The sequence below is a fragment of the Zonotrichia leucophrys genome, chromosome 24, assembly GCF_028769735.1.
Source record: "Zonotrichia leucophrys gambelii isolate GWCS_2022_RI chromosome 24, RI_Zleu_2.0, whole genome shotgun sequence".
In the NCBI taxonomy this organism is placed as follows: domain Eukaryota; kingdom Metazoa; phylum Chordata; class Aves; order Passeriformes; family Passerellidae; genus Zonotrichia; species Zonotrichia leucophrys.
The window spans coordinates 1934882-1956836 of NC_088193.1; the positions used below are offsets into that span (position 1 = coordinate 1934882).

The window sequence follows — 21955 nt, forward strand, 5'->3', positions numbered from 1 at the left end:
CGAAGTTTAGAGTCCGGCTAGCTGAGGGCAAAAGGCCGACGCTCCTCTGCAATTCCTGGCCAGCACCCTTCGGCGTCTGAGGGCCTCGGGCTGTGCTGGCTGCGGACTGGCTCACACCGCTGGTATAGGGGAGGAACGGAGCTGACCATTTCCCGGGGGTTAAACATCGGTTTATTGAAGGTGTAGCGGGATCCAAACGCGGGGAAACCAACCGGGAAAAAGTTTTTTCATAGGGGGTGAAACAGGATTATAAAGGAGGGGGGGTGGGTACAGGCGGAACCAATCGGGAAAGGTGAGGGGATGAACTTCACAGAACTGACACTCCATGGAGACCAATAATCAAAAGGTAAAGGAGGTGTCCTGGGACCCCAGCCAACCACCATCTCCAAAGAGGAGAAGGTTCTCGAAACCTGGGAGGAGAAAGGGGGTGATTGACTGGACCTAGGGAGGAAACAACTTTCACTTATAAGGGAAACCAGGGAGGAGCAATTACATATCGGCAACTATGAATAGCGGTTACTATAGCAACTTAGCTGACAGGCTAGCAGTGGCGGGAAAAACTGGGGGAACGAAACCATTTTACACATAATAGGGGAGAACAATACATAAATTGGGGAATAACACAAGAAACTTAACAACACACTACAACATGTCCCTGCCCATGGCAGGGGGTGGAAGGAGCTTTGAGGGCCCTTCCAACCCAGAGCATTCAGGGATTGTGTCCCTGTGCCAAGTGGAGATGCGGGGTTGGCCTGGCACTGCCAGGGTTTGTGGCACTGCCAGTGCCTGCAGATGGCACAAGAGTTCTGCACACAGCTCCTGATGCTCTCAGCTCCTCTGAGCAGGGACCAGTGGCTCAGCAAGGTCAGCTTTTTGTCCCTGGGGAATGGAGGACATGGTGTCCTTCTGGCTGCAAGGCACATTCTCTGAGGGAAAAACGAAAGCCTCGTGTCTCCAAGAGCCTTTCTGAATAATGATTGACTTATTCCCTGCTCAGCAGCTCTTAAGGAAGCTCTGAAACTCTTTTTGTTGGGGGTTTTCAGTCTGAATGTGCTGGTGATTTGCCAAGGAGGAGGAATGAGTTTCTTGTTCCTTCTGCAAACAGAACCTCCTGTACCCAGAGCCCCTTCCCCCAGTGAGTCTTCTCTTTTCCTCTTCCCCATTCCACTTCCCTGACCTTCTTTAGCACAGAGAAGAGTTTCCTAGTGCAGAAAAGTTCATTAGTTTTGCCCCACCTCCATTTTTCACTTTGTAAATGTCTCTGTGTCTGTAGAATTTGGCTGAAAGGGATAAAAAAGAAACAGAGCAAGTCCCACCCCCCTCCCAGATGAAGTACTGAGTTTAATCATTGACACTCTGTTTCTACAGCCCTGAAATAAAACTGCTGTTGTCCTGCTTTGGGGCTAGGAAAATGGAAAATGTGGAAAATGCTGATTGTTACTGCTGTGGGAAGCAAGGCAGTGGTGCAGGCAAGCCTGACTGCTGTGGGATTCATCTTGGCAGCTTTATGCTCTCAGGAGCTGGACCCTGCAGTTTTAATTAATGATTTACCAAAATAACTGTCTTAGCAGTTGTCCTTTCAGACTGACCCATGGTCTCTGAAACTTGATCCAGCTCAAGCTGAAACAGCAATTCCAGAAGGCAGTCTGGGGCAGGGGAGGGGGCAGACCTTCTTCTCACATGTACAAAAAGCTTTTTATGTGTGAGAAACTTCAGTTCTGAAGATGAGGGAGCTGTGGTTGGTGAGGAAGCTTCAGAGAATCTGGTTCCCAAAGAGCCTTCTCTGTCTCAGGGCTTTTGGTGCAAGTTTTTCAGAAAGACCCCACAATGCTGCTGCTCTGAGCAAGCTGCAGTGCTCACGCTTAGAAAGGAATTGTGTGGACGTGATTTGTCTGTTGTACTCCAGTTCTCTGCCAGAAAACTCTGTGCAGTGCCCTGAGGACTTTTTCCAGGAGACAAATAAATCTTTCTTTAAGGTGATGTCAAACATCCATGTAGAAAAGTTTCCTGTGATTGGCAGAAAATGCTTTCTGCAATGATACAGGAGGTTAAAACTCAGAAACAGTCAGATGCTGGGTAAGCACATTAAACAATGTGTTTTTTCCTTGGAGAGTCTGGTGACTTGTTTGGTTTATTGGCTGTTGTTTCCTCTTCCCAGCAGTGCATGATGTGGCTGCAGGGCAGTGTCACATCAGAGTGACTCAGGGAAAAGCACAACGGGCTGAGCTTTATTGATCTGCCATTAGGCAGGCAGAGCTTCAGCAGAGGAAGAGGAGAACATAATTCAGTTGCTGACCCTTCAGAGAGCATAATTCAGTTGCTGAAGCAATTGTGGTGGCTGAGTTGGGGCTGAGTTTGTGCACACAGAGATGAGGGAGCAGCCTCTGGACAGTTAAACCGGGAGTTCTGTCTGATTCTGGAAGGAAATGGGATGTCTGGTGCATTGGATATTCACTGTGTCATTTTTTCTGATTCCAAGGCTGATATCTGAGCTCTGCTGACACACATAGATGCTATGCCATTTTTTATGTGGTTTTATCTTACTAAATGAGCCTGATGAGCCTTGCTAATTAAGCAAAACCTCCCCAGCTGTTTTTGCACCCAGCTGGGGAAGCTGAGCAGCTTGGGAAGGAGATAAAAGGGCTGGAGAAAGCAGCAGAGCTCAGTAACAGCTTTTTGAAGTGCCATTTATCTCCCTGCTGTCATCTCAGCTTCGTTCCAAGCAAACTTTCCACATGTCTCCGTTGAAGTGATGCACTCGTTTCTCCCGGCAGGTTTTTCGGACGGCTCCCAGGTCCCCGAGCGGCCGCCCAAGCCGCTGCCCCGGCGGATAAACTCGGAGCGCAAAGCCGGCAGCTGCCAGGCGGGAGCAGCCAGCAGCGGGGCCAGCTCCTCCCTGCACCTCTCCAGCGAGATCGAGAACCTCATGAGCCAAGGCTACTCATATCAGGACATTCAGAAAGCTCTGGTCATTGCACATAACAATATTGAGATGGCCAAGAATATTCTGCGGGAGTTCGTGTCCATCTCCTCCCCGGCGCACGTGGCCACATAGCACACGGGCACCTCCACACCTGAGCTGCTGTGGACCAACTGCCTGGGCAGCTGCTGCCCAGCTGTGCACCAAAGGGGAAGGGGGTTCCTTTAGAGACTTCGTGCTGAGGTCAGTCCTGCCTCTCGAAGAGAATCAGTTATCAGGTTTTCGTGGTTCCAGATTTCAAAGCAGTGCGATGGAGCGGAGCGGTGTTTTATACAGTGTATGTCTTGGAGTCCTTTACCCCTACCTCTTGTCTGAGAGAACAGATTTATTTCCAGGGTGTTGCTAGAGAAAGGTATCGTGACAAGGGATCCCCGAGGCCATGCCCTGGAGGCTGGGGGAGTTGTTTTGTGCTGTGAATTTTAAGTGGATGCTCAGAGAAACAAAGTCTCGAGGTCGGTGTGGTGTGTCCTGTGGTTCATGGTACTAGGTTTGGATCTGTTCGCTGCTGTGTGTCTGGCTCAGGCTTTTTAGAGAAGCTGGGAGGTCACTTTCTGCTGGGAATTTATAGGAGACCTTGGAAGGATCCTTTGATTGCTTCCTGTTGGCCGTGGTGTGTCCCTCTTGCCTGTAACAATAGCAGTTATTGCTTCTGACTCCAGTCCTCCCTTGCTGCCTGGAGATAGCAGGATGAATTTCTGTCAGGGATTTTGATCCAGTTGATTTCTCTCTTGTGTGTGTGCTCTTGCACTGGCAGCACCAGATTCCAGCAGCTGGAGGAGCTTGGTGTGGTTTTGAGGGGTGGGAGAAGGGAGAAAGAATTTGAGCAAGAGCAAAGAACTGGGGCTGCTGCTTCTCCTCTCTTAGCCTTGAGCATTTTGTGCTTCAGTGCTCAAATTTTGATTTGTGGCCCTGCTGGGCTGGAGCAGCCGTCACTGGACACTCCCATTGCTCTTCCCTAGGAATGTTGCACCTGGTGAATAGGATGTTTTATTTATCTTCATTGCATGGTGGCTGTTGCAGACTAGTGGCCTTCACACACATTCCTCCAGAGAGCTTTTGCAGGAGCCATCGTCGTGCCGGGGTGTTTTGTGGAATTGGTAGATGCAGCTGATGTGTTTGTTGGAATTTCACCTGCTTTGCAGTCCCAGAAGTGCAGCAGTTCTCTGCATGGCTGTCCAAACAACATGGGGGCTCTCCTTTCCATTTCCATTTCTCTAAAGTATTGCCAGGTCTGGTGTTAAAGCAGACCTGGGGAAGAAATTCTGTATTTGTGAAGTGATCACATGGTTTTAAAGGTCAGAACTCAGCTGTTGCATTGGAAAAACCTGACTTGCCTACTCAGCTACTTAACTCTGTTCTTATTAGAGGAGTGGATGGTTCCTTTGGAGAAGATTTAGATCCAGGAGGCACGGACAGATCACAGCCTGTCAGCCTGAGAGGCTCTTGGCCTTTGGAGCATGTCCAGCATTATTTGCATCTCCCTGAGGTCAGCAGAGGTCACTGGGCTAAGGGCTGCAGTGGAATATTGCTGGAGTGATTCTGGCACTGGGGTGCAGTCTGGCCTTTTGAGGAATCCAGGGGCTGGGCCAGATGGCTGCAGTGGCAGGGAGGCCTTCATGAGTGGTGTTAGCAGAGCAGAAAGTGGATTTTGATTCAAGCTGAGGTTTCTCTCTAGACCTAAAGCTTTCTGAATTGCTGCAGGGGCTTCCAGGCAGGCTGAGGTGTCTCTATTTACTCCTCTCCTCTCTGTAGAGGAGAACACACTCAGACAGCGTGGGGAGATCTCCTTCCATGCTCCCTGTCCCCACCTTTGGCTGGTCTGGGCTCAGGGCTGGCACTGGCCAGGTCTGGTGTGGGCAGGGTGCCCTGCAGGGCACAGCCCTGGGCTCAGTGCCTGGCAAAGGAAGGAGGGGAGGAAGAGCTGCTCTTGCTGCTGTGCCCCCAGTGCAGCTGCCAGGGCTGCCAGCCCTGCTCTCTGTGGGATGGGGGAGCCTGTGCAGGGGCAAGGCCAGCACTGAGGCAGGAGAGGGGACAGCAGGGGACAGCCGTGGCTGTTGTGTCACACTGGGCAGCCTGAGCAGCCAGACAGTCCCTTGTCCTGCAGATCCAGGTGCAAACCCTTTGGTGAGGGGTTTATTTCTCTCTTTTCCGCACTCCCGCTGGGCTCTGTGTGGGTTTGGAGCCGTTGGGTGTCTGTCCTGCTGTGTGAGCTCAGTGTGACTCCTGCCATGGCTGAGCCAGGCTGACCCAGCCAGCTCCAAAGCCTTAACTCCTGTCCTGCCCAGTGTGTGTGGCACCAGCGATTCCCTGTGCCCTCCATGCCCCTCAGGGCAGGCTGGCTGTAATTTCCATGAAATCCTGCTTGGCAGAGCTGATCCAGGCCTGTCTTTGGGGTCTATGTGCCAAGAGATGTTCCTGTGGGTGTTGTTCTGGGTATTAGAGATTAGAGAGAGCAATCTTTGTGGCATGTAGCGCTGATTTCTCTGCATGTGTCCTTTCTGTGCACTTGTTTATGTCTCAAACTGATTTAAGAAACTTAAGTCTTGCCTTTTCTTCCTTAGACACGTTAAGAATTTGCTGATTCCACTGAGGGCAGCAGAGTCCTGGCCATGTCTTGTGGCTGTGCTCTGCCAGCTCCATCCAGGCACTGCCCAGTGGATTTCTCTTGTTCTTTCTAAGCCCAAGATTGATTGCTCTTCTTTCCTTTCACCTCCCCATTCTTTTTTCTTAAGAAAATTACCTTTCTGATGCTACTTTAAAAAGGAAAACCAACCCAAATGTCTAGTGCCTTTCTTAAGGGGATGCTGCATGGCCAGGCTGGATCTGAGGATCCACCCCTGTGGGGAAACGAGCAGAGCTGGACAAGCAGCACCAAAGTGCTTTGGGAAGGGTGCAAAGAGGAGCAGGAGAGATGGGCAATGCTCACTTGGACTCTGACACTGTGTTTTGTAGCATTTCAGCCGTGGAGCTTCCGTGTCTGGACTGGAGCTTGGGGCCAGGTCAGGATCGTGGGGTGGGGGAAAAAATGCTGGGGGTGTCCTGCAGCTGTCCCTAAAAGGAGTGGGGAACATTCCCCTTTAAAGGAGTGGGAAACACTCTCAAAAAGAGTGGTGAACACTCCCAAAAGGAGTGGGGAACACTCTCAAAGAGTGGTGAACACTCCCAAAAGGAGTGGGGAACTCTCCCAGAAGAGTGGGGAACACTCTCAAAGGAGTGGAGATCTCTCCCAAAGGAGTGGGAAACACTCTCAAAAAGAAGGGGGAACACTCCCAAAAGGAGTGGGGAACACTCTCAAAAAGTGGGGAACACTCCCAAAAAGAGTGGGGAACTCTCCCAGAAGAGTGGGGAACACTCTCACTTCCAACAGGATTGGGTACCACTCTCAAAGGAGTGGAGATCTCTCCCAAAGGAGTGGGAAACACTCTCAAAAAGAATGGGGAACATTCCCAAAAAGAATGGGGAACACTCCCAAAAGGAGGGGGAAACACTCCCAAAAGAGTGGGAAACACTCCCAAAAGAGTGGGGAACACTCCCAAAGGAATGAACTCTCCCAAAAGAGTGAGGAACACTCTCAAAGGAGTGCAGAACTCTCCCAAAAGGAGCAGAGAACACTCCCAACAGGATGGGAACACTCCCATAAAGAGTGGGGACACTCCCAGCAGCAGCTGTGGGAAGCAGGAGGTGCCCCCTGAGCAGTTCCCAGGTGATTTCCTGTGTCCAGAGCCCATCAGGAATCCCAAATTTCCCCCTTTTTTGTGCATGTCCTTACCCCCAGCCCTCCCAGGGCCCAGCATGTGGCTCCTGCACCAGACTGGTGACATTTCTGGAGCTCATCCTGAGGCAGGCTCCTTGCTGTAAATGTGGTTTGATTGATTGGTTTGTTGGGGTTTTTGTTCGTTTTATTTTATTTTTTTTTTTTTCAGTTGAGCAAGAAAAAATGCAACTCCCAGGGCACCTTCTCAGAGGTGCCACTTTAAAGATTAGTGGGGAATAAGGACATTTTATTTTTAAAGTTCCTCCTAGAAATCTTTTTTGTTTGAAATTCCCAGTGGAGGAAGAACTGCTGTTACTGTTGTTCTTCCTCATGGATGACAAATACCAATTTGTAAAATATCAGTGTTAAAAAATGTTGAGATTTTCACGAGATATTTTAAAAAAAAAAGTATAATAGTGTCATTAATATAAAATTATAATAGCAGTATTTAATCCTTTCAGATCTGTAAAGAATAAGGAAAAACAGAAGGTAAATATTCTTACAGAGAGTAGCTGAGCTTTAAGGTTCACTTGGTTTAAAGTCCTCATTTTGTTTGCAGATGCATTGTTAATGTTTAGAGGTTATACTAATGTTATTTATTAATTGTTTCCATCCTTGTATGCTGCCCACTAAGAGCTTCTTTGTTTGGGATTTCATTCACCTGTGTCAGTAAGAAAGAAAACAAAACAAAGTTTTATTTTTAAATAAAATTTCCTTTGTTGTAGCAGATGGTGTGTGTGTGTTGTGGTGCTTCTGTAAATGCTGGAAAAAGAAAATTTTAGGATTTCAATCTTCTGGATCCTTTGCAGACTGACTTTGGAGTTATTTTGTAATTATCACCACAATTATCTGGTAAATTCAAATTTATATTCTGGCCAGGAAAGCTTTATTTAAAGATTATGGTAATTAAATATATTCTGAGAGATTCAATGAAGAAAGGCTGTAACCATCAGGATGAAGAAGAACATGAAGTTACCACCCAGGAAGAGAATCCAAGGGAATATTCTGCAGATTTTCAAGTTATTGCATGGAAATTATAGAAATAAAAAAATTGATATCTCACACAGTTCTAGAATTATATATATATGAATTACAATCCTAGAATAGAGTTATTAGAGTGTATTATTAATGAAAATAGGAAAATAATTATATGTATTCGAATCCATTAATTGAATACTCATTGATATCTATTCATATCTATCAATATATGAATATTTTACATATAAAATTAATATAATAAATCCGGGTTCTGCCACACTCCAACATTCCAGAGGGGCCCAGACATGGAGCAAACAGGGACCCGCTGGTCCAGGGGACAGCAGGGGACAAAGGGGGACACTGAGGTCACAGGGGAACCCTCAGAGGGGTCAGGGAGGGTGACCTGGAAAAACCTGGAACAAAAAACCTCTCACAGAAACCACTGAGGGCTGAAATGAGGGCAATTGGGGCGAAATGAAGATATGAGGTTACCTGAGGTCATTTGAGTCTATATTCGGGGTTACTTCCGGTCATTGGGGTCAATCGAGGTCAAATTTGGGGTTACTTTAGGTCATAGGGGTCATTTGAGGTCACAGGGGTTACTTTAGGTCATTTGAAAATTTTTTGGTTTTCCAGGGGTTACTTTAGGTCATTTGAGGCCCCCATGGGGGTTACTTGAGGTCATTGAGGTCGTTCGAGGTCATTTGAGGTCTTCATTGGGGTTACTTTAGGTCATAGGGGTTACTTTAGGTCATTTGAGTCCCCATTAATTAATCAAGGGCTCAGATGAGGACACAGGAATTAATTCTTATTAATTCAAAGGCGAAGGGACAGTTTGGTGTCACCCATCATGTGCCCTCTGTCCTCTCAGGGTAGTTATTAGCTTTATTAATATTTTTTTATTAATTAGCAGTGATAGTTTATTAGTGTTTATTACCATCTCCTGTATGCATTAACATCTACAGTATTGGTATCAGCTATTAATTAAACTATCAATAAATTCTAACAGTAAATTTTATTTACAATATTATTTTTTAAGATCGAGTGGTATAATCACCCATTGCAGCCTAAAACTAGGATTATGTAATTTTAAATTTTTTATTATTATATTTTTATTATTATATTATTTTTATTATTGTTATTATTATTTTTTAAATTTTATTATTATATTTAATTTTATTATTTTATTATATTATAAATATTGTTTTTTATTATTAGAATGGAGAGATTTATTAGCATTTATAATAATTAGTGTATTATTAGCAGCCAGAGGGGCGTAAATGGATCCTGTTGGAATCTCCATGGGATTGTGGAATGCCCTTCCCACCCTTGTGCCTGTGGGAACAAACTCCACCACTCAGCTTTGAATCCGTACTTTATTTTCACATATATAAAAAAAAAAAAAAACCCTTACAAGTATCGGACAACCAAAAAAAAAACAAAAAAAAGAGAAATAAAACTCCTGGAAATGTACACACAATCCAACAAAAATATATATATAAACCAAAGCTTTTGCTCGGACACCACGTGGAGCAGGCGGGGACAGGGCCCCTGTGTGGGGCAGGGGACGAAGCCTTGTGGGCAGCAGAGGGGCAGGAGGGGCTGAGCCCGCTGGGGGGAGGCAGGGGAGGTGGCACAGAAGCTCATGGAAGGTTCTTGCCCTTCTCTCCTCCTCGTGGAGCCAGAGGTGGGAGTGAAGCACAGAGAGGAGTTGGACCTGGGGCTGGCAATGGCTGAGCACAAAAAACCCTGAGACGTCACTGACTGGCCCTGTCCGATCTTGAATTGAAACCTGGGGGAGCTCTGGCTCCTACAATGAACCAAATTCAGAGGGGAGAGAGAGCCCTGCCCTCGGGTCAGCACAGCTGCAAACAGAACCCCCAAACCTTCCTGGAGATGGGCACCCCTTCCTCGCTCTGCCAGGGCCTCTCCTCCTGTGGGATCACAGCACCGCTGGGATAAACTGACCCAGGAACCGTTCAAAGGCAAAGCCAAGCACTCAAACCCTCTCTAACACTCCCCCCTTCCACTCCCCTCTCCTCCAACCTGCACCCACTACAGCCAAGGTGCCTCAGACATCCCAAAAACTGAATTCCACCAGCCTCTCTGAGCAAGCTCAGGGAAAAAAGAATGTGTCAAAACCTTCCCACAACATGTACAGAACAGATTACCTGAAAGAGCCTCAAATCCTTCCACCAAGTAGGGGTTAATGGGATAGAATTCTTCCTAATATTGCTGTGGCTTCTCTGGAGTAGTAAAGCGAGTCCAGCTTTGCTGCTAAGGCAACACCTGCGAGCCCAGGGCTGAGGTAGTGGCCAGGCGGCTCAGGGAGGTGTCCCCAGCGCGGTGACACTCGGCTGCTCTCTGGCCGTGCTCCCCAGGGGCTGGAGCAGGGGTGGGAGAAGGCAATCCAAGAGCAGGAAAGGTTTGAAGGAAGAAAGCACTTGGGAGGTTTCCTCTCTAGTTTCTCAGATCGATGTATTTCTCGCTCTTCATTCCGCCAGAAGAGAAAGGGAGAGGGGAAAACACCAAGTTAGGGAGGAACACAAAGCCAACCCTCTGCTGCAGGGGGGGCAGTGACACACACAGAGGGTGGGGACAGCTGGGGCACCCCGGGGTGGCACCAACCCTGAGGGGAGGGGAGTGTGAGCTGTGTAGAGCCAGGCAGGGGCCCAAGGCAAATAAAGCCACAGTGGGCTCAGAGGCTGCATCTTGTGGCTGGCATGGCCAGTGGTGCCCAGCAGTGACACTGAAAAGCTGCTCCATCCCAGGTGAGGGCACACACATGTCCCAAAAGACTCCTCCCAAGATCTCTGGCTCAGAGGAATCACTCCTGCAGCCTCTGCTCTGACTTTTAGACATCTTTCTATTTTAGCTCCTTCTCCCCTGGGCCGCCTGGCTGCTGCTCCACGGAGGGGGCAGAGCCAAGCAGGGCACGGCTTTGTCACCGCCCAGAATTGTCCCCTCCCCTCCCTCCCATGCCCCCCCCGAGTGCTGCTGATGGATGATGGAGCCCGTGCAGGGTGGGCAGTGCCAGGGAGGGCAGCAAAGCTTCACCTGGTGCAGCCCTGGGGCGGCGCCGCGCTCGGTCCTACCTGGTCAGCTGCAGCTCTCCTCTCGCCGTTGGCGCCCTGCAGGAGCCCCGCCTCTTCGGGAAGTTTATCTGACTTAACTTCAACTACAATCTTGTCTTTACGGGCCTCTGGCTTTGTGCTAGGGGAGGGAGGTGACAATTTTTGAGACGCGTTGGCGATACCCAGGAGGGCGCGTGGCTGGCCGAGCCCCGGGGCTCCATCTCGGGGGATCACAGCGCTGGGGTCAATCCAGCTCACAGAAACCTTTGGGCTGCCCCAAAGAGACTCCAGCTCTCAGAAACCTTTGGGCTGCCCCAAAGAGACTCCAGCTCACAGAAAGCTTTGGGCTGCCCCAAAGAGACTCCAGCTCACAGAAACCTTTGGGCTGCCCCAAAGAGACTCCAGCTCACAGAAAGCTTTGGGCTGTCCCAAAGAGACTCCAGCTCACAGAAAGCTTTGGGCTGCCCCAAAGGGGGCCCTTGGCTGCTCTACCACTCTGCTGTCTCCTCCCTGTGGGAAGCTGGAAAAGCTGCAGAGCCCCCGAGGCCGCGCTCCCGCCCGGGCAGGGAGAGCTGGAGCGGTGAGATGGGATGGGAAGCATGAGTGATATCAGGCACCCCCAGCCCCACAGGCCCCTGGGGACAGGTGGCAGTGCTTACATGTCCTGCTTCCCGGCACGGCCACACGGGATCTTGCCTTTCTTGTGCAGGAAGTAGATGACAGCGCCCAGCACAGCCACCACGAGGATGGCCACGATGATGGCCACGATGATCACCCCTTGGCTCTCTGCTGTTGACTTTTGATCTAAACACAACAGGGAGAGGAAGAAATTAATGCCTGTTCCACCATGACACCCTCCAGGTTCCCTTGTGTGTTAGGAAAAGGCTCCTTCTCCCAAAGAAGCTCCAGTGCTTCCCCAGCTGCCTGCAGGATGCAGATTTCAGTACAGAAATGCTCTGCTGGGGCAGTTTCTGTAGGAATGCAGAAATTCTGCTCTGGGCTCACATGCCCCATGTGCCACAGGAGGGTGGATAACAGGAATTCCTGCAAGGCATCAGGCCAATCCACTCTGCTTCCTTGCCCAGCAGGTTTGGGCTGCAAGAAGCTGCACTTGGTGGCCTCGCTGAGGACAAAGAGTCAGAGCCTCAGCCTCCTGCCTGGCTCGGCAGGGAGAGAAGCAGCAAGAGAAGCAGTGCAGAGCCAGCAGCCCAAGCTCCCTCCCCAGCCTAGAGGTGAGCATAACTCATGTCCTGATGGACACCAGCAGCAGACTGACCTTTCCTGATGGAACCATCTGGAAGAGCAGGAAGGGAGGGGAAGACACCGAGCTCAGCCCCCCCAGGGCAGCACGGCACAGCCGGCGCCTGGACCAGGGGGGGCTGACACTGCTGGGGGGGCTCTGGGACAGAGAGCAGGGCCTGACACTCACCCACCAGCAGCTGGATGTGCTCCTCACTGGACCCCAGCCCGTTGAACGCGCGGCACATGGCTCCTGCCCGCAGCAGCTCGTGGCTCACGCGCACCGTCAGGTTGCTGGCAATGTGCCGGTTGTCCACGTACTCGTGGGCCTGGGCAGGGCAGGCAGGGCAGGGCTCAGTGCCTGGGCAGCCCCTGGGGCACGCCAGGCTGGCCCCTCCCAGCTCTCACCGTGCCGTTGATGCTCCACTGGACGGTGGGCGGGGGGAAGGCGATGGCCTTGCACGTCAGGTTGATCACCTGGTCCTGGCGCACGTACAGCGGGGAGCTGATGGCCACGATGCGCGGCTTGCCTGGGGGCAGGCAGGGGACATCAGCACCCACAGCTGCCAGGGGTCACCCTGCACCCAGGGGTCACCCTGCACCCACAGCTCCCAGGGAATGGGTCCTGGGCACCCAGGAGGTCACCCCGCACCCACAGCTCTCAGGGAATGGGTACAGGGTGGGCAGGGGTCACTCTGCACCCAGGGGTCACTCTGCACCCACAGCTTGCAGGAAAATGGGTGCTGGGCAGGGAGGGGGCACCCAGCACCCACAGCTCCCAGGGAATGGGTACAGGGTGGGCAGGGGTCACTCTGCACCCACAGCTCTCAATGGAACAGGTAGAAGGCAAGCAGGGGACATCAGCACCCACAGCTCCCAGGGAATGAGTGCTGGACACCCAGGGGTCATTCTGCACCCACAGCTTGCAGGAAAATGGGTGCTGGGCAGACAGGGGACATCAGCAGCCACAGCTCTCAGGGGATGGGTGCTGGGCACCCAGGGGTCACCCTGCACCCACAGCTCTCAATGGAACGGGTACAAGGCAAGCAGGGGACGTCAGCACCCACAGCTCCCATGGAATGGGTCCTGGGCACCCAGGGGTCACTCTGCACCCAGGGGCCACTCTGCACCCAGGCCATATCTTACCCTCGACAGCCACGGACACCTTTTTGCTCTGCTCCAGCCCAGGCACGCTCGGGGCCATCACCTTGCAGCTGAAGGTGTTGGACTTTTCAAAGGTGACGTTCTTCACCAGGAGCTGGTTCCCTTCCACCAGCTTCTTGCCCTGTTGGGAAGGAATGTCCCCAGCAATGACCCTCTGTGCCCATGTCCCAAAGCACAGCAAGGGAGCCTGCAAGCACAGGAGCTCCCTGCCGTTCTGGCCAGGAGGTGACAATATTGAGTGGACAATGCAGGTCCATGAAAGAGGGAATCCTCCCCCTGGCCTCTCAGGAGAGACAGAGCAAGATCCCAACTCTGCCTGATTTGCTGCAAAGCCCAGGCTGAGCCTGAGCACGACAGGACTGGGATGTTTACTCACCTTGTCATCCCTCCACTGGTATTTCAGGCCCACGGGGCTGTAGGCGTCACAGCTCAGCATCACACTGTCCCCTTCACGAAGGGCGGAGGACGGCTCCATCTTCACATGGACCCCTTCAATGTCTGGGAGAGAGATGGAGAGCAGGGCAGGGTGAGCAGGAGGGACAGAGCACCCACCACGAGGTCCACAGGGTCCATTCCCCTCTCTCTTACAGTTCACAACGAGATCCACGTCCTCCTCTATCTGTGACATGTCATCCAGGTCCAGGGACTGGCACCTGTACGTGCCATTGCTGGTTTTGTTCACATCGTGCAGCCTCAGGACGCCGCTGTCGGGCTCTGCCAGCGAGGTCACATCCTGCCACACATCCAGCTGCAGACAGCGGGCACAAAGCAGAGTGAGACAGATTTTATGAAAAATCTTTTCTTTAGGAGTTTTCCTCCGGAGAAGCTAAGAGGCCTCAGGAACAAAATGGAAACAATGGTTATCTGCTGCTGTGGAATGCAACAGGTGCATCTGGGATTGGTCTCATGTGGTTGTTTCTAATTAATGGCCAATCACAGTCAGCTGGCTCAGACTCTCTGTCCGAGACACAAGCTTTTGTTATCATTTTTTCTTTTTCTATTCTTAGCCAGCCTTCTGATGAAATCTTCTATTCTTTCGGTATAGTTTTAATATAATACATATCATGAAATAATAAATCAGCCTTCTGAAACATGGAGTCAGATCCTCATTTCTCCCCTCATCCTCAGACCCCTGTGAACACGGTCATTGCAGAGTCCTTAACCCCACACAGGCCCCCTCCCAACCACTGCATCCCCTCCCCAGGACCCTCTGGGCAGGGCACAAGGAGCAACCAGGAGATGTTTGGTGCCCTGGTGCCCCTCCAGCCTCACGTTTTTCTTAAAGAAGCTGAAGACAGGCGGTGGGTTCCCATCAGCCTCGCAGACCAGCGTCACATTGTCCCCTTCCTTCACCAGCGTCGAGGACGGCATCACCTTCAGATTCAGGTTCTCGGAGGGGTCTGGGTGCAGGGACGGGCAGGGTCAGTGCCCGGCAGCCCCTCTGCAGGGCCCCAGCGCGGCCCCCCGGGCCCGGACTCACAGAAAACGTTGACCTGGATGGGCTGCGAGTCCAGGGTGCGCGGCTGGCCCTGCAGCAGGTAGTGCACGGAGCAGTGGTAGCGGGAGTGGCGGTCGTCGCGCGTGACGGGCGCCAGCAGCGTGCTGCTCACCGTGAACAGCCCGCTGGACTCGCGGATCACCGTCGACGGCATCACCACGTCTGCGGGACACAGAGGGCTTGTCATGGATGTGTTTCATGAAAAATCTTTTTTTGTTAGGGTTTTTTTCTCTTGGGAAGCTGAGGAGCTTCGGCTTCTCCGTGTTTTGTTGCTTTGGAATGTGATTTGGAGAATTGTTTACCCAGCATGTGAAATTGTTTTTACTTGATGAGTAATGACAGCCACCTGTGGCGAGGCTGTGAGCAGTCACAAGATTTTATTATTATTGTATTTATTATTATTATTTTATTATTATCATTATCATTATTATCATTATTATATTATATTCATATTTTATTTATTATATTTATTATTATATTTTATATATTATATTTTTATTATTCTTATATTTATTATTTTCTTTTCCTTGCTAGCTTTCTAATGAAATCTTCTATTCTTTTAGTATTGTCTTAATAAATCCTTTTCTTTTAATACATATTTTATCTATATATATCTTTATATATAGATAGACTATATCTTTTAGTATAGTCTTAATAGATCATTTTCTTTAAATATATATTTTGTCTATATATATCTTGTAATCTATATATTAGAAGATATATATAGATAATATATATATAAATATATTTTATATATATATATAAAATATATATATAAAATATATATAGTATATATATACTAAAAGACATACTATATCTTTTAGTATAGTTGCAACAGATCATTTTCTTTTAATATGTCTTTTAAGCTATATATATCACGATACAAATGGTGATTTTTAATAATATATATGTATATTATATATTATATATATAATTATATATACATAATATATATTATTATATATATAATTGTATTATATATGTTTATTTATATAATTATATATATATAATTATGTTTTTTAATAAATATATATTAAAAGAGATTTTAAATATCTTTATATATCACATAATAATAAATCACAGGTCAAGATTCTCATCTCTTCCCTCATCCTAGGACCACCCCCCCGCCATTGGCTCCCTGGGGTTCCCTGGCTGGCCTGGCTGCCCATCCCCATCCCCATCCCCGTCCCCACTCACTGTTCTCCCCGGCGTGCAGCTGCTCCCCGTTCTTGTGCCACGTGATGTTGGGAGCTGGGAGGCTGTTTTTGCTCACGCACCTGGCAATCTGTGGTGGCAGAGAGGGCCGTGAGCACAGGGCAGGGCTGGCCGGCAGCCTCGCCGTCCCCTGTGCGTGTCCTCACCTCTGGGATGTCACTGCTGTGCACAGAGATGCCTCCTGCGTAGGGCTTAATCTCGGGGGTGGTGGGGAGCTCTGGAAAGAGAACCCCACGCATGTTAGGAGGGATGGGTTGGGATGGGATCCCCGCCAGCCCCCAGAGCAGCTGCCCAGGGGGAGTCACTCACTGTAGACGCTGAGCTCGGTGCTGTTCTCGCCCATGCCGTAGCTGCCAGCTCCAACCTGGCATATGAAGACCTTGGGGTCCTGCAGTGTCACCTCGCTGATGGACAGGGCCTTGTCCTCCCCCAGTGACAGACGCTTCCTGTAGTCGGTTTCATCCTCCAGGATGCCGTTGGCCGTGATGTGGTACAGCCTCACCTGCCTGTTGTTGCGGTCCACCTGCAAGGTGAGGGGCAGGGCTGGCCTGGGGGCCCTGCAGGAAGCCCTGGGCTGGTTCCCCCCCAGCCCAGCAGCCAGAGCTGCTGTCCCAGGCCAGCACTCACGTAGAACCAGTCGATGTAGGTGTAGGAGGCATTCTCAGGGATGTAGAAGTTGCACTCGATCCTGGCTGTGCCCCCCAGCTCCACTTCCACCTCAGGCGGCATGGAGATCTCCAGCTTGCTGGCTGCAGCTGTGGGACAGAATTTGCTGTCAGGGGCAGGACGAATGGGGAATAACGGGCTGTACAAGCACAGCCTGTCCCCATCTCCATCCCCCAAAAGATCTGTGCCTTGTGCTCTACTCAGTGTCCCAGCAGGAATGACAGCCAGGACCTCACTGCCTTCAGCATCCCCAGGGAGCCCTTGGGCTCAGGCCAGCGATCCTGTACCCAAAGGGGGGACATGGCATGTCGTGCCCCCACCAGCTGTGTCCCCAGGACACCGTTGGGAGGCAGCACGTCCCCAGCCACCACGGCCTTGGCACTCCCAGGTCCCTCCACAAGCTCGGACCCTGCTGCCCCAGCAGTGAAAGCATCCATGCCTGCAGCACTGCCAAGGCTTCTCCTGCTCCCTGCCCAGCTCTGCCCAGCCACTGCACAGGGCCCATCCCTGCACCCCACCTCCCTCCCTGCCCAGCCGCCCACAGCAGTAATGGAGCTGCTGGCCCCGCTCCAGGGAGGATGGGAAGGTAATGGCTATTGATCCAGGACAGGGCACGGAGCAGCTGCCCAAGGGGTTGGGCACAGCAGAGACCAGGGTGGCACCACAGCAAAGCTGGGAGCGTCACTGCCACCATCTCTGCCAAAGCAAAGGGGGCTCTGCACGCCCTGGGCTGGCACACGGCCCTGCAGAGGGGACAACAAACTGTCCCCAAGCAACAGAGCCAGGCCAGGTATGGGAGCTGGGGACAAGAGGCTTGGAGGAAGCAGCTGTGTCAACATCTCCCTTGATAGCGCCCGCTCCGCAACAGCCGCCGCGGGCGACTTCAAAGGGCAGCGCCGTGCCCACAAAATGCTCTTTGTTTGCAGTGGGTACGTGGTGGCACAAAGCCAAAACGCAGCCAGGAGCCCTCCTGCCACAGCAAAGGCCCCGACACGCAGGACCAACCCCTCAGAACTCCCAACAGCCAGGGCTTGGCCCTCGCCCATCCCCTCAGCGTAGCACAGTTGGCACAAGGAGATGAGCAAATCACAGCACGGCAAAGAAGGTGCTGGAAAAACAGGTGAAAGTCCCAGAGATAAGCACGCAGCAGGGACAGGAAACTGGCTGAGAGTACAAAGAAAAAGATAACTTTGCACAGGAGGAACTGCCCGCCTGCACAGCCCCGACCTGGCTGCCTGCTGCAGGAGGGCACCTGCACAAATGGGCAACCCTGGGGCTGGGGTGTGCCCTGGCACTCGGGATTGCAGGCAGCCAGGCCAGACTTTGCCTCTCCATCGTTTTCAGAGCTCGGGCAAGGGCCCCAGGCAGAGGCAGCCCCTGGAGAGCAGCCGGCCCTCCCCCTGACCCGCTCGGCATGAGAGCCCTCAACCAGGCAGCGAGCAACCGAAACCATGAGCTCACAGCTGGAGAATGGCTGGCATCCGGGGCTGGCATGAGGATCGCAGCCCTCCCAGCCATCCGCTGCCCTTGAGGAGGCTGACACGGGCTCTGCAGCCCCCACCCCGCCTGGAAAGAGGGCTCACTGCTCCCCACCTCCTCCGGGACAGGCTGGAAGAGGGACACAAGGGGACACTCACAAGGTCCCCCACAAGCCTGGCGACACAAGGCTCGCTTCTACAGCTCCAAGACCTTTTGCTATGTGCGTGGGCAGGCTAAAGAGGCGCTGGGCACAGCCAGCCTGGCACAGCAGGCTCTGAGGACTTGGCGATCCTCCCTTGTGCCCGGCACAGCTGCAGGTTCGGCGCTGGAACCTGGGCACATCCATCAGCCACGCGTGGAGCAGCCCAGCTGCAGCACCATCCCCAACCACCCCAAGTGCCTGGCACGGCTCCAGCCGGAGACCTCGGGATGTGGAGCGGCGTCTGCAGGGAGCGAGCGGGGAAGGAGGAAGGAGAGCCCCCGTGCCTTTTCCATCTGGCTGGCGGACAGCCGGCCGGCAGCCAGGGCTCCGCAAGAACAAAGATTTGCTTTTAGAGCCGGGGAAGGGGGTGGGGAGCAGCAGAGTCCCTCGCCAGCCTCCTGCAGAGCCGAGGTGTGCGGCGAGAAGGCGAGAAGTGCAGCTACACAGAGCCCCCGGCCCGGAGCGAGAGGCACCGCAGGGCGCTGGAGCCGCACATGGCACGCCTGAGCTTTCCGTGGGTTTGCGTTCCCCTCTCAGGGAAACCAGCTGCGGCCAGATCCCGCCTGCTGCCGGCACAGCCACACACGCTACCCCTCCTATTCTGCACAGATCCACCAGCCGGGGTGCCCCAAAACAGCATCACCCACATCCTGTGCTCCTCACAGAGAGAAGAAAGAGGCAGAGCCCCAGCCCCTCAGGAAGCAGCACCACCAGCAGTGCCCGACACCTCCTGACACCAGCGGCCTCCGCCCTGCCCGGGATGGGGACAAACCAGGGCCCTGCTGCGGCCGGGACCAGCACCTTGCGCCCCAAACCAACCCCGCCACCCTGTCAGGACCTGTCATGTGCAGCTGGAGAGGCAAAACTCTCAACGCCACCCCGCAGCCGGGTGACAGCACGCAGACACCCCTCTAACAGCCAGACCGAGGGGCACAAAGGGATGGGGCGGCTCAGGCAGCCCCGGGGTGGGCTCAGCCCCCCGATCCAGCAGCTCTGGCTGGCCTGAGAATGTCTTGGCCGTGGCCCCTTGTGCTTCTGGGAAGCATCAAGCCTTTCACGTGTCTGGGCTTCCAAATGCACCGACGCCGCCAACCATTGAGAGACTCCTGGCTCGGCGCACGGGCTGTGGGAAGGGGATCCCGGCACGGGACGGGGGTGGGAGCAGCCCGCTCCAGACTCCGCTCTGAGCCTGATTTGGGTCCAGCACCTCGGCCTGGGCAGGTTCCCAGCCCCGGGGCCACCTCCGCTTAGCCGGGCCGGGAGCCCCAGCGCACCGGGAGCGCTCCCGGCGAGGGGCGGGCGGGATGCGCGGAGCGGGGCAGGGCAGGAAGCGCAGCCACCCCCCGAGGGTGAAAATGGACTGGAAAGTGGATAAAAAAAGAAAGCGCGAAAAAAGCCAAGAGAAACACAGCGCTCAGGGGAAAACTCCTTAGAAGGAAAGGGGTGGATGCTTCCTAACAGCAACCAGCTCACCCCGGTATGCGCTGAACGCACGTGGGTCACCCCTCAACCTGCGCTGCCATGGGGGGGCTGCAGAGGGGCCCCAAAAGCGGGACGGGGCACGCAGACCCGCCCCACCGCGGATGGCGGGGCCGTCCGGGCGGGACACACGCTGGGAAGGGCCGATCCCACCTGGGCTGCCCCGACCCCGCGATCCGAGCATTCCCGGAGCCGCGCCAGGCACCGCCCGAGGGGCGCAGCGCTCCCGGCGCCGGCCCCGCCGCGGCTCCGCGGGGACACCGCTCCGGCTGCCACCTCCGGAGCTGCACAGCGGCAAATGCAGCCCTGCTTCAGCCCGGTGCCCGCCGGGGCCAGGCACAGCCCCGCCAGCGCTCCGCGGGACCCCGGGGCGCTCCGCAGGTGCGCGCCCCGCCCGCCCCGCACCCGGCCCCGCAGCGCCCGGCCCTTCCCGCGGCCACTCACCGCAGCAGAGCAGGAGGCAGCAGCCCCAGCCCAGGGCGAGCCCCGCCGGCCGCCGCCCCCCAGCCATGCCCGCCGCCGGCAGCCCGAGACTGAGCGGGGCCGCGGGCTGACGTCAGGCGGAGGAGGAGGAGGTGGAGAGGAGGAGGAGGAGGAGGAGGAGGAAGGCGCGGTGCCTGCCCACCGCCCGCAGCCGCTTATCACCCCCAGCAGCAGCCGGGAGGGCGCCGTCGCCGCCCAGCCCCGCAGAGCGGTGTCCGGCCCCGCACGGCGGCGGGCAGAGCTCGGGCCGCCCCCAGCCCGGCACGGCACGGCACGGCACTGCACGGCACGGCCCCCGCCCCGCTCGGACAGGCCCCAGCTCCAGCTCCGCCCGAGGGGCTCGCAGCCCTGCCAGCTCCTGCCTGTCCGGGCGTGCACGGGCTGAGGCAGGCAGACAGCCGGGCGCTGGAGGTGGAATCGCTCACAGACCCAGAGCAGGGGGCCGAGGCGTGGGATGTGTTTTTCAGAGTGTTTGGGGAATGCCGGCGGCGCGACAGTCCCTGAGAGTGCAATGTGCAGGTAGCAGTGCCGATAATCACAAGTGGCCTACTGCCCTGCCCAGCCCCACAGTGCCCTAGAGGCCGGCACAGCCGGGGGGTCACCTTAGAACCCACGCCAAACAAGCACAGGCTCAAAACAGGCAGGCAGGACACTCTTTGTCATTGTCCGGGCTCCAAAGGACACCTGGGGGACTTTGGGCTGGGGGCGGAGCAGGCTCGTGTCCAGCGGGTCCCCAGGGTGTGCAGAGTTGTCACCCCAGCCCTGCTGGGTCTCGGTGTCCCCCAGCCCCGCCGGGAGCCCCGCGCTGTCCCCGAGGCGGGGCCCCGCAGCCATCCGAGCCCCCGCGCAGCTGCTGCTGAATGGGGCGGCTGTGCAGAAGCTGCTCCCGCGGTGGCCGGGGCAGCAGCCTGGCCTGGGGCCGGCCCGGGGGCGGGGGACTCGCCGAGCTGCACAAGGCTCCCATTATCCAGGGGTAATCACCCAGCCCGGCCCCTGCGGCAGAGCGGGAGGAGCACAACAAACCCCGCCAGGTGCTGCGAGTTGCCCGCAGGCAGCGACACAGCGCGCCCGGCCCCAGCGCCCCTGTGCTGTCACAGCCTGGCTCCGTGCCTCAGTTTCCCCGGGTCAATCAGAGCCAGGGGGCTATTGGAGGACAAAGATTTTCTTCACCCTCAACGCCGTTTCGCGTCCCCATTCACAGAACAGCCGAAACTCGCTGATTCAGATTGCTCACACATGGGGACAGACCCAGGGCAGTGACAGTGCCCTCCTCCCGCTCCCAGCCCGGACGCTCTGAACTTTTGCACATCCTTTTCTCTCCTCCATTTGCTGTCCCTGCCGCATCCCCGTCCCCCTGCAGCAGGGGCTGCATCCCTCCGACCCTTCCTGAGCCTCTCCAGGGCTGGGCTGCAGGTTCCTCTGAGGCACAGAATTCCTCCTGGGAATGCCCCCGAGCCTCTCCAGAGCTGGGCTGCAGGTTCCCTTGAGGCACATCTGGGCTGCAGGTTCCCCCGAGGCACAGAATTCCTCCTGGGAATGCCCCTGAGCCTCTCCAGGGCCGGGCTGCAGGTTCCCCTGAGGCACAGAATTCCTCCTGGGAATGCCCAGGCACCTTTCCCACCGCCCTGAGCCCCCTGTGCTGGCCCCTGGTGCCATGCAGCGGTCCTTCCCATGCCCTCCTCCTCTGCATGGCTGACCAGCACGCCCCCCCACAAGACTTTCCCAGCCAAACACACTCAGTGAT

At 54.3% G+C, this 21955-nt stretch overlaps 2 protein-coding genes across 3 annotated transcripts in view; one reads left to right on the forward strand and one right to left on the reverse strand.

The window, feature by feature from the left end:
- Positions 1-7458, forward strand: part of CBL (Cbl proto-oncogene) — a 37959-nt gene extending 30501 nt beyond the window's left edge. Inside the window, exon 16 of the mRNA XM_064732247.1 lies at positions 2775-7458. Coding sequence (XP_064588317.1) covers positions 2775-3055 — 281 coding nt within the window. The 3' untranslated portion in view covers positions 3056-7458. The remainder of the gene's footprint in view (positions 1-2774) is intronic.
- Positions 7459-9113: 1655 nt separating this feature from the next.
- Positions 9114-20346, reverse strand: MCAM (melanoma cell adhesion molecule). Of its 2 annotated transcripts, XM_064732088.1 has the most exons (15): positions 20173-20346; positions 16530-16657; positions 16212-16425; positions 16049-16119; positions 15885-15972; positions 14670-14849; positions 14462-14589; positions 13778-13937; positions 13566-13687; positions 13172-13310; positions 12434-12555; positions 12216-12354; positions 11446-11590; positions 10808-10925; positions 9114-10202 (listed from the first exon to the last, which is right to left on the reverse strand). In XM_064732088.1, exons 1-15 carry the CDS (start codon positions 20237-20239, stop codon positions 10173-10175), a joined length of 1851 nt encoding a protein of 616 aa, XP_064588158.1. In that variant the 5' UTR covers positions 20240-20346; the 3' UTR covers positions 9114-10172. The 2 variants fall into 2 exon arrangements, with proteins under 2 accessions (XP_064588158.1, XP_064588159.1); XM_064732089.1 differs by lacking the exon at positions 10808-10925 and having other exon boundaries at positions 20173-20344.
- Between the last annotated feature and the right edge of the window lie 1609 nt (positions 20347-21955).

What these genes read in the sequence shown, in the direction of transcription:
- MCAM (XM_064732088.1), bottom strand. Translation starts at nt 20,239, where the DNA reads ATGGCTGGGGGGCGGCGGCCGGCGGGGCTCGCCCTGGGCTGGGGCTGC. An exon ending in ACAGCAGTGACATCCCAGAG is followed by an intron (nt 15,973 to 16,048) that starts GTGAGGACACGC and finishes CTGCCACCACAG; the next exon opens with ATTGCCAGGTGCGTGAGCAA. An exon ending in ACCAGTGGAGGGATGACAAG is followed by an intron (nt 13,311 to 13,565) that starts GTGAGTAAACAT and finishes CCTTCCCAACAG; the next exon opens with GGCAAGAAGCTGGTGGAAGG.